This window comes from Papio anubis, chromosome 7 (assembly GCF_008728515.1).
Source record: "Papio anubis isolate 15944 chromosome 7, Panubis1.0, whole genome shotgun sequence".
Classification (NCBI taxonomy): Eukaryota; Metazoa; Chordata; class Mammalia; order Primates; family Cercopithecidae; genus Papio; species Papio anubis.
Genome location: NC_044982.1, coordinates 29,001,257 through 29,013,348, shown reverse-complemented (window position 1 = coordinate 29,013,348; position 12,092 = coordinate 29,001,257). Strand labels below are relative to the sequence as shown.

Here is a 12,092-nt window from a genome sequence, read left to right as displayed (position 1 = left end):
GAGGCTGGCGTGGTTGTACACTGTACTACAGCCTGGGCAACAGAGTCAGATCCTGTCTCAAAAAAACAAAACAAAAAAATCAAATAACTCTGGTGCCCAGTAGATGGGGTGGGGGAGGGGGGCATGCAGAAAGAGAAAAAAAATTAAAAATCAGAAATACAGAAAAGCACAAATAAGTATCAACTGTAATTCCACCATCATTCATGTTTTGGTATTCACATGATTCCAGTTTTTAAAAAAATGTAAACATTTCACCCCTGAGAGGTCTGAGCAAAAAAATATAAAATAAAAATATCAACATTCTATACAAAATTAGGTTACTAAGGACAGTTTTATAATTGGATTTCTCACCTAAATACAGTATAAACATTTCCCCTTATCTCTTAACTATTCTAACTAAAACATGGCCTTTAAAGGCTACATAGGGTTATGGCATATCCAGTATACAAGCTCCACAAAGGCAAGTACTTGTGCAGCTAAAGAACAGTGCTTAGTAGCCATGTGCTGAAAAAGTACATGAATTTAACTAACTCCCTGTTGCTGGATATTGAGCATATTTCAAATTTTCTCTATTATAAATATTCTCACACAAAAAGATTTCTGGACAGCTCTGATTACTTTCCACAGACTCAATTCCTAGAAGTGAAATTTACTGGGACAAAGGGTACACATTTGAAAACATTATTAGGATGACCACAGAAATTATCATTGAACGAGAGACCACTTCTGAGTGGAAAAGGAGATCCAGGACTACTCTGGTCAAAGTAGGATAAAAAGTCACACATTACATGATGCCAAATTGTGCCTTAGGGACTATCGCAATTTACATCCCTACTAACAGAGTATTAGAGAACCCCTTTCTCTGGGCCTAATATCTGTGACTTTACTTTTTTTTTTTGAGATGGAGTCTTGCTGTTGTCACCCAGGCTGAAGTGCAATGGCACAATCTCAGTTCACTGCAACCTCTGCCTCCCAGTTTCAAGCGATTCTCCTGCACCAGCCTCCTGAGTAACTGGGATTGCAGGCGCCGGCCACCATGCCTGGCTAATTTTTGTATTTTTAGTAGAGATGGAGTTTCACCATGTTGGCCAGACTGGTCTCAAACTCCTGACCTCAAGTGATCCGCCAGCCTCGGCCTCCCAAAGTGCTGGGATGACAGGTGTGAGCCACCACGCCTGGCCAATTTTGTATTTTTAGTAGAGACTGGGTTTTGCCATGTTGGTGAGGTCAGTCTCGAACTTGTGACCTCAGGTGATCCACCCGCCTTTGCCTCCTAAAGTGCTGCGATTACAGGCATGAGTCACAGCGCCCAGCCCTGTTTTTAGAGGCAGGTTTTTGCTGTTGCCCAGGCTGGAGTGCAGTAGCACAATCGTACCTCACTGTAACCTTGAACTTCTGGGCCCAAGTGATCCTCCCGTCTTAGCCTCCTAAAGTGCTGGGATTATAAGCATGAGCCACTGCGCCTGGCCTACTCTTTTTTTTTTTTTTTTGAGACAGAGTCTTGCTCTGTCGCCCAGGCTGGAGTGCAGTGGCACGATCTCAGCTCACTGCAAGCTTCGGCTCCCGGGTTCATGCCATTCTCCTGCCTCAGACTCCCAAGTAGCTGGGACGACAGGTGCCCGCCACCACGCCCAGCTAATTTTTTTGTTATTTTTCAGTGGAGACGGGGTTTCACCTTGTTAGCCAGGATGGTCTTGATCGCCTGACCTCGTGATCTGCCCGCCTTGGCCTCGCAAAGTGCTGGGATTACAGGTGTGAGCCACCGCGCCCGGGCAAGCCTGGCCTACTCTTGACGCTATATATATATACGTCCTAGATCAAACCTAACATTTTTTCTTCCTTTAGTATAAAATAATAAGGCCTGGCACAGTAGCTCGTGCCTGTAATCCAAAATGTTGGGAGGCTGAGGTGGGTGGATCGCTCAAGTTCAGGAGTTTGAGACAAGCCTGGGCAACGTGGTAAAACCCCATCTCTACAAAAAATACAAAACTTAGCTGTGTGTGTGGTGCACGCCTGTAGTCCCAGATCCTTGGGAGGCTGAGGCAGGAAGACTGCTTGAGCCTGGGAGGCAGAGGTTGCAGTGAGCCATGATCATGCCACTGCACTACAGCCTGGGTGACAGAGCAACATCGTCTCAAAAAAAAAAAAAAAAAGAAAAAAAAGAAAAAGAAAAAGGCTGGGTGCAGAGTGGCTTACGCTTATGCCTGTAATTCCAACATTTTGGGAGGCCAAGGTCAGCATAGTGGTGCTCGCCTGTAGTCCCAGCTGCTACTCATGAGGCTGAGGTGGGAGGATCGTTTGAGCCCAGGTCAAGGCTACAGTGAGCTGTGATTGCGCCACTGCACTCCAGCCTGGGTGACAGAGTGAAACCCCGTCTCAACAGGGGTGGGACAGAGGGAAGAAAATCTTTCCCTTGGTCCCAGTTCTTGGCTTCAGGTTCTTTTCTAGAGTCCTTTCTAGGGGTCTAGGTTCCTTTCTAGGTGCCCACAGCCTTTTTCCATAAAGGGCTAGATCATGTCTTTAGGCTTTGTGGGCTATACGTCTCGTTGCAACTACTCAGCTCTGCTATTAAAATACAGCATGAAAATAGCCAGAGATATGGAAATCAATTAATGCAGCTGTGTTCTAATAAAATTTATTTATCGGCACTGAAATTTAAATTTTATGATTTTCATGTGTTACAAAATATCCTTTTGATTTCTCCACAACAGTTCAGAAGTGTAAAAACTATTCTTAGCCCATGGGCACTACAAAAATGGGAGGTGGGTCATAGTTTGATGACCTCTAACTTAGAAAATGTATTTTAGACAATTAACCCTAGGCAATCACGCTCCTGTAAAAAAACAACCAATTTTTCCTTTTTACCGGATTACGTAATTTTCTGTTTACTGCCAGAGACTGAGTTACATTATATACATCTTCAATCATGTGCTTCATAAAAATACGCAAATAAAAGTAGAGAGCCAGCCAGAGGAAGTGGGGACGGCTCGAGGGAGGAGAGAGATGAGGTAGGAGAGAGAGAGTGTGAATATTTAATTGTGCGAATGATCTGTTCACCATCCCAGGAGACAGGAATGTGTTATTCTCTTGGCTGGCCTGTTTCTACCTGCTTCTCATAGCATAAACGTCTCACTTCATCGAGTGTGAGTTTACAATTTGGATATGTGTTTTTTGCACAACATGGTTCCTATACACAGACCAATGCCTTTATCTGACAAGCAACTGAAGAAAGAATAATTTGTCTTAATGCTAGACTGTCTGTTGGATTTACTAAATGACAGTATGTTGGTTTCTGTAGGTCACATTTAACATACATTGTAGAAAATTTAAGGTTAACAGTGGTAATCTTACCCAGTGGTATTTTTTAATTATGTAAGATTTCTATTATACATTAAATTTAGAACCTAGGCTGGGCACAGTGGCTCATGCCTGTAATCCCAGCACTTTGGGAGGCCAAGGCGGGCAGATCACCTGAGGTCAGGAGTTCAAGACCAGCCTGACCAACATGGAGAACCCCCATATCTACCAAAAATACAAAATTAGCCAGGTGTGGCGGTGCATGCCTGTAATCCCAGCTTCTCAGAAGGCTGAGGCAGGAGAATCGCTTGAACCCGGAAGGTGGAGGTTGCAGTGAGCTGAGATTGTGCCATTGCACTGCACTCCAGCCTGGGCAACAAGAGTGAAACTCTGTCTGAAAAAAAAAAGAACCTAGCTTACACATAAGAGATCAATCCATAATTTTCACTCATTTAAAAAACTCTATTACCATATGAACTCAATATTCAATGCCAGTAATTTAAAAAGAGGGCAGGACAGAGGAGACATGTAAATTTAATAATACGCATTGCAAACAGTAGGTACCAAACTGGCTTCCAGCCAGTCCTCGGCACAAGGAAGTTAGGATGTTTCAAAGAGCCCATATAATAAAACAATTTTGGCATATCATGTTTCTAGAAAGGAGCACTTAATTCTCTTTTAAATACCAATATCCCTTTAGCTTGAAGATGGTAGTCAATAATATCTTCATTTTGTGAATGAGGAAACCGAGGTCCAGAGAACTGTAAAGTAACCTGGACCACAATATAGTGAGTCAAATTGTTGGGGATACAAAGATTAAAACTTGGCGTTGCCTACATTTTCCAAGCCGCCTACCCTCAGACAAAACAGCAGTGACTGGAATATCAAGAAATGTTCTCTCTTCTGTGAGACAGCCACAAAGAATACTTAGGGCAGAGCAGGGTGGTGTAGGGCAGAAACAGTTAGAGGGCTTCAATAGCATGAACAATACAGCAAAGAAAAACAGAAAAAAAACCCTAATCCCAGATACACTAAACCCCAAAGACAGATATAGATCTTTAATTTAAAATCAAGTGAGTTTATTCATGGAGAAAACAGTAACAAAACACCCTTGGGACTTTTTTATTTCAACAATTAAAATTGCATTAAAAAGCCAACAGGGAGTTTGGAGACCGAAATGACATGTGGAGAAACTAAATTCCCCTTTCCTTGGGTTTACATACATTTATCTTTTAGGCAAGAGAGATAGTTGTGATTAATTTCTTTTCTAAGAGACAAGATTTTCCAGTTCCATTGTTTTCATGTGTAAAGAATTCTTCTGTGAGAGCCAGAGAAGACCAAAGAATTTGATGATGGGAGGGAGTTAAGAAGATGAGACTAATAGCTGGTTCACGGAACCACAATTTTACCATAAATTACCAGATGCAGTGGAGGGAGAGGTACTGTATTTCCCATTAATAAAATCTGAGGTATTTAAAGACTCTGCAGACATACAAATTCGCTTCTACCTTCCTCAAAGGCAATGGCAGAGGCTGAGAAGGCTGTCGTGGAAGAACATACCCCCTTGGACTGACTTCTCAACATTACAGCCAACATGTAACGAGGATGAGACCATGTCAAACACTTCTCTGAGCAAAGTGGCTAATGAGTTTACTTCTGCATGGGTTCCAAGGCAACAGTGTGATCATCAATGAGTTCTTCCCTGTCTCTGTTTTTGGCTTGTCTGGGTGCTGAAGTCCATGGCAATATGCAATAACATGGTCATTTATGGTAAGCAGGTGCCTGAGTAAAAGAATGGGATCTCCAAGTCTCAGCTGTCAGGGTTTATCCTGGCCCGTTTTACTTGGCTATTCTGGTCATCCAGATGGCAGAAACCTTCTGTACTGATGTCTCTTTTTTTATCCTCGATGGGTTCTAGAGGGAAATTCTGGTCTGTGGCCAGGACCTGTCGGACAGTCATGTTAACACGAGCAGTCTTCAAGTAGCTGGCACACACCTGCCAGTCCTCCATAGAACAGGGCTCTATCATTGAATCTCTGGGGAGGACAGCAGGGAGAGGTGCCTCTAGGCAGTGAGGCAGGCCTTCCCCGTCTGGATTTGGAAGGACACGAGGGACTGCGTGGTTCAACAGGCGGCTGAAACCCGACATTATCATGATGTCACCACTGTGCATAAACATGGCCGTGGGGGCCTCATCCCTTTGAAGACCACCCAGGAGAAAGATGGCAGACTGTCCAAAGCTACAAAAAATAAGTAAAAACAACACGCAAGAGTAAGTTTTGTTTATTAACTATGACTGGGAAAGTTACTGCCAACTGTGTTATTTTCTAATTTCAACTTGATATTTATTGCTCCCAAATCCTCCTTTTAAAACTGTGCTAAGATCCTTCTCTTCTGGCTTGTGTCTGTAAGTGACCAACTCATGACCTTCTACCTATACTTACAACAGCCCACAGAACTGCTGCAAAATAAAATCTGATGCAGTTAAAAAAGCAAATGAAGAACTTAGCTTTAACATTATCCATTTAAGCTTTATTGATGCTTTTTTTTAAAGACAGAGCCTTATTTCGTCACCCAGGCTGGAGTGGCTGGAGTGCAGTGGTGCGATCTCGGCTCACTGCAACCTCAGCCTCCTGGGTTCAAGTGATTCTCGTGCCTCAGCCTCTGGAGTAGCTGGGATTACAGGCATGTGCCACCACGCCTAATTTTTGTATTTTAGTAGAGACAGGGTTTTACCATGTTGGCCAGGCTGGTCTCAAACTCCTGACCTCAAGTGATCCACTGGCCTCGGCCTCCCAAAGTACTGGGATTACAGGCATGAGCCACCATGCCCAGCCTATTGATGTGTCTTTGAGTCTTTCAATAAAATCATTTGAGTTCTTTACTATGTTTACCATTCTTCATTTTAAAGATAAGGCAATTAATAAAAGGCACTTTGCTGAGATACAGGTGCAAAACTTGGCACAAATTTAAACTTACTTTTAGGGAGACAAGGAGAATAAACCACTCAGGCTTTTGTGCTTTGCTCTATATTTTGCTCTTCTATTCCAAAGGTCACTCACTTTGCTTTTATGGCCTTCCACTTGTCTATTCCACAGAGCACTGACAATACCTTTCATTATAAAAAGTAGGCTATGGCCAGGTGCGGTGGCTCACACCTGTAATCTCGGCACTTTGGGAGGCCAAAGTGGGCGGATTCAGGAGTTCACGACCAGCCTGGGCAACATGGTGAAACCCCATCTCTACTAAAATACAAAAAAAAAATAATAAGCTGGACATGGTGGTGTGCACCTATAGTCCCAGCTACTCAGGAGGCTGAGGCAGGAGAATCGCTTGAACCCGGGAGGTGGAGGTTGCAGTGAGCCGAGACCACGCCATTGTACTCCAGCCTGGGTGACAGAACGAGACTCAGTCTCAAAAAAAAAATAATAAAAAATAAAAATAAAACAAAAGGTAGGTTCCATATGTCTTTTTTTTTTTTTTTTTTTTTTTTTTGTGACAGAGTCTTGCTCTGTTGCCCAGGCTGGAGTGCAGTGGCCGGATCTCAGCTCACTGCAAGCTCCACCTTCCGGGTTCACGCCATTCTCCTGCCTCAGCCTCCCGAGTAGCTGGGACTACAGGCGCCCGCCACCTCACCCAGCTAGTTTTTTGTATTTTTTAGTAGAGACAGGGTTTCACCGTGTTAGCCAGGATGGTCTCGATCTCCTGACCTCGTGATCCGCCCGTCTTGGCCTCCCAAAGTGCTGGGATTACAGGCGTGAGCCACCACGCCCGGCAGTTCCATGTGTCTTAAACAGAGATAGTAACTATAATTTGTTAAAATTCCCAGAAGTGGAAGATTATAGTCCAGCCATTTTTTAAAAAGTTTAGAGTAAAATGCCTTAGAAAAAAGAATTAAATGATAAAAAGTAATCCCAAATCCCTGGAACTAACTCACCTGAATGACAGCAAGGGTTTGGAGTGATCTAGCTCAGATCTGTCTACGTGGATTCCCAGTGTGGAGTCCAGGCGGTAGTAATTCAGGATCCCTGCTTCGGGTCGGAAACCCTGAAATCCACAGGCAGTGGCTACTTGCTCTGAGAGGAAAGCCAGGTCAGAAGGGAAAGGTGTGTAATGATCTGCTGAGTATTTCTTTGGTAAATGTAGAGAGAATAAGAAAAATAAACAATGATCTCAGGAATATAGGAAACTGTGGCATAAGATTAATTACCACTTTAATCTTACAAAGTCACATTAACATATTAACACAGCATTATCTAACCATCTTTTTTTTTTTTTTTTTTTTTTAAAGACAGGGTCTCATTCTGTTGCCCAGGCTAAAGTCCAGTGGTGTGATCATGGCTCACTGTAGCCTAGACCTCCTGGGCTCAGTGATCCTCCTACCTCAGTCTCCCAAGTAGGTAGGACCACAGGTGCGTGCCACCATGCCTGGCTAATTTTTTTTTTTTTTGGCAGAGGCGGGGTCTCCCTATGTTGCCTAGACTGGTCTCAAACGATCCTCCTGCCTCAGTCTCCCAAAGCATTGTGATTACAGACATAAGCCACCATCCATTCTTGAGGTATCCAATGATCTAATAATGAATCATTCAAAAACCCAAGCACTGTTATATAACAGGCACTGTGCTATATACGGCATTGAGTCTATACATGAAGCAATTACTCTACCACCCTCTAGTTAGTATAGTATACTCTATCTGTAAATGAGATAGTTCTGTTAGGGTAAAAAGGCAACTCAAAACTGTCACTGCCAAGAGGTGCCCAAGGAAACACAATGACTAAATATAATGTAGTATCCTGGGTAAGATCCTGGATATTAGAAAATTAGATATAAGAACAAAGATATTAGCTAAAAACTAAGGAAATCTAAATGAAGTACAAATGCTGCTATTACAGTAATGTATTACTATTGGTTAACTATTTGAGACAAAGGTAAAATCTAAAACTATCCTAAACTAAAAAGTTAATTTATAAAAAGGCAACTCAAATACTATAGGCAGTTTGGTTTTGGACCTTTCAGCTTGCAACATGGCTTAGTGGCAATTTGACTGGTCAATCTGATGGGATAATAAAATTCATTCCTCTTGAGATACTTAAAGAGAGATTTTTTTTTCTTTTTTGAGACAGAGTCTTGCTCTGTTGCCCAGGCTGGAGTGCAGTGGTGTGATCTTGGCTCATTGCAACCTCCACCTCCTGGGTCCAAGTAATCCTCCCACTTCAGCCTCTTAAGTAGCTGGGACTGTAGGTGTGTGCCACTAGGCCCGGCAAACTTTTGTATTTTTTGCAGAGACAGGGTTGTGCCACGTTGCCCAGGCTGGCAGCAAACTCCTGACCTTAAGTGATCCGCCCACCTCAGCTTCCCAAAGTGCTGGCATTACAGATGTGAGCCACGGCACCTGGCCCAGTTGAGACTTTTTTTAAGGAAATAAAAGAAAGAGATCCTCCCACAAATGTATAATCTTGATATCTTAAGCGTGGCCAGGAAGAAATACAACTATGTGGGCTAAAGAAGCCTATAAACAGAAAACAAAAGATTTAAGAAAACCTGAATACCTTACTGTCCCAGTTATAATGGTAGCCTAGGGTCACCCAACGCAGTTTCTCCAGTAAACTTCGGGGTCTCCGTTTGGTCACTTCTTTATACCTGCAAAGATTGGTGACAGAAGAGCATTTATTCATGTAAAATTGCAGCAATAGCCGTTTGTATAGGCTCTGGAGTTAAATTTAGTATTACATGGTATAAGCTGTTAGCCAAGACTCAGTAGGAGAATTTAGAAGAGACAAATCAGTAGACCACAAATACATTAACAGAGAAAAACATGTTAGCACTTCCAATTTATACTTCTTCGTTCTAAATCCGCTGCTGAATGGGGTCAACTTTAAATCACAAGTCTCCAGCATCTCGGTAACGATAAAGAAAGAATGACAACAATGACAATAGAAATGTCTTTACCAGTCCATGCGAAATGGTACCAAGAGCACTATGGGCAACCAAAAATATGACTTACAGAACATTTTCAGTTTGGTTTGCTAAAAGTAGGGTATGGTTAATCACAATGATTTCTATGTTTCTATAATGATGGTGGCGTCCCAGAATTGCAGGTTGGGAAAAAAAAGTTTAGCAAAATATAGTGTATAGTACAATAAAAAATAACTGGTTTAACATGACTTCTTTAACTCTGTATAACATAGCTTAGATAACCGAGGCTTAGCTAACAATTAAGGCAACACTGTAACTGATTGGGTTTCTGACATACCCTTGTTCAAACCACAGGAGGTTTCTGTAAAAATGAGAGGTGCTCTTTCTGCAATTACATCTTGTCTGATCGAATCTATGTGATTAACTACTCTTTTTTTCTTCTTCTTTTTTGTTTTTAGAGATGGAATTTCGCTCTTGTTGCCCAGGTTGGAGTGCAATGGTGCGATCTCGGCTCACCACAATCTCTGCCTCCCAGGTTCAAGCAATTCTCCTGCCTCAGCCTCCTGAGTAGCTGGGATTACAGGCATGCACCACCACACCCGGCTAATTTTGTATTTTTAGTAGAGACGGGGTTTCTCCATGTGAGGCTGGTCTCAAACTCCTGACCTCAGGTGATCCGCCTGCCTTGGCCTCCCAAAGTGCTGGGATTACAGGTGTAAGCCACTGTGCTCGGCCCACTACTCCTTTTCTAAAGAGGAAGCTTGTTTGGCTCACCTCCAAATATCTAAAAATATGAGAATGGTAGGTCTGATGATTTAATTTTTCTCTGTTATTTAGATCATTGATCAAATTTTTTTTGTCCAAAAACTATGGCTGTTTAGAAAAGGAAAATATCATATTTCTTAAAGGAATCTGATTGTGACAGGAAATGACAAATATAAGAATAGAAAGTCTAAGGAGAAATTAGAGGGAAACTGAATGCAGTATAAAATCTAGTACTAAAGTAAATAGCAGACTTTGAGGGGCACGAAATTAAGACAGAGGAGAGCTCAAAGTCAGCTGTCAAATCAGTTGCAGCTTCTTGGCAGAGGGGAGTTGAGCACGGCACTGAAGAACGGGCAGCATTTAAACAGGGAGTGATGCAATAGGCAATATAGGCACACAGCACAAGCAAAAGCAAAGGATTTACTGAGGCCCACACTGTTAAGTGGCACTCATCTTGATGTTTGACAAAGAGTAATAGAAGCTATCTGTCCTCACAGAGTTTACATTCTAAGAAGGACATCATGACACATACATACATCAAGACCAGCAGATAAAAAGGAATGGACGAACACTGATTTATTTAGGACAGGTGTGCAGAAAAGAGACATAGCAGACTTGACTGATGGTCTGCTTACAAAGATGGTCCTTGGCAAGGTTCACACAATTCTCTGGAACTGTTAAGAGTGGCTTATTGCACCTAACCTGTGCAAACAATATGGCTCATGGTCAACACCTGCTTTGCTTCTGGGAGTTTGTGACTTTGGCATGTGTCAGGCAGAGGCTGCCTACATGACAAGCTCCTAGTAAAAACCTAGGCACTGAGCTTCTTTGGTAGACATTTCACAGATTTTGTTACAATCCATTGTCATATCCTGTGTGACTTCCTTGGGAGAGGACTTTTGGATGCACACACCTGGCTTTTCCTGGACTTTGCTCTAGGCCCCTTTCCCTTTGCTGATCTTGCTTTGTATGCTTTCACTGTGATGAATCTCATCTGTGAGTATGACCGTATGCTGAGTCCTGTTTGAGTCCTCCTGACAAACCATCAGATTTGGGTGTGGTTTTGGGGACTCCCTGACACAACAGGAGACAGACAACTAATAATTTAGGGAAAAACACAAGGCTTGGCCACTGACGGCAACTAGCTGATTTGAACAATTACAATATGGATAACAATCACATATTATTTAATATTTGTGCATAAAAACTGAAAAATGAAAAAATGTAATGTAGTTATTAACACAACTTGAGGTCTACCAATGTTTATTCAGCTAAAGGTACAAATCAAAGAATTTCCTGATGTTCTCCTCTAGAGAACATGTTCTATTTTAGTAGCCTGAGACAGAAAAATAAGTATGACTCATGTGGACTTTGTGGTTAATGGCAATATAGATGTAGTTCCAGAGTTACATAAGCACCCTACAGAGGCGATCCATTCTATCTCTCTTTCAAATATATTACTTTGTAGCCAATTCTTTATTTTAAGGTAATCTCTAGGATACAAGAAAATGATGTTGAAGAAAAGGATGATGATGATCATATGAATATTGAATCTATGTGTTTTTGAGGAAGGGGAAAAAGAGAGATAGATGGTAGAAGTGGTAGAAAAAGATGAAAGAAGTTGGTCATCTGAGACTGGAATCCAGAACTCAAAATAGATGGCACCCTGAGTATCTAAATGGCAAAGAGTCTTTTCAAAAATTTTATTTTTTGGAGACAGCTTCTTGCTTTGTTACCCAGGTTGAAGGGCAGTGGCATGATCTTGGCTCACTGCAACCTCCACCTCCCAGATTGAAGTGATTCTCCTACCTAAGCCACCCAAGTAGCTGTGATTACAGGCATGCACTACCACACCTAGCTAATTTTTGTATTTTTAGTAGAGACGGGGTTTCACCTTGTTGGCCAGACTCGTCTCGAACTCCTGACCTCAGGTGATTCACCCGCCTCAGCCTCCCAAAGTGCTGGGATTCCAGGTGTGAGCCACTGCGCCTGGCCTATTTTTATTGTTTAATTAAAACAAAAAAGAAAAATAGAGAGATGTAGTCTCACTATGTTATCCAGGATGATCTTGAACTCCTTACCTCAAGCAATCCTTCTGCCCTGACCTCCCAGG

General features: G+C 42.3%; 1 protein-coding gene across 1 annotated transcript in view; it reads right to left on the bottom strand.

Annotated features, from left to right (window-relative positions):
* Positions 1-3,724: 3,724 nt before the first annotated feature.
* Positions 3,725-12,092, bottom strand: part of ALKBH1 (alkB homolog 1, histone H2A dioxygenase) — a 33,547-nt gene continuing 25,179 nt past the window's right edge. The window contains exons 4-6 of the mRNA XM_003902113.5: positions 8,848-8,938; positions 7,235-7,428; positions 3,725-5,537 (exon numbers count right to left, since the gene is read on the bottom strand). Of these exons, the coding sequence (XP_003902162.1) occupies positions 5,108-5,537; positions 7,235-7,428; positions 8,848-8,938 (715 nt within the window). The 3' untranslated portion in view covers positions 3,725-5,107. The remainder of the gene's footprint in view (positions 5,538-7,234; positions 7,429-8,847; positions 8,939-12,092) is intronic.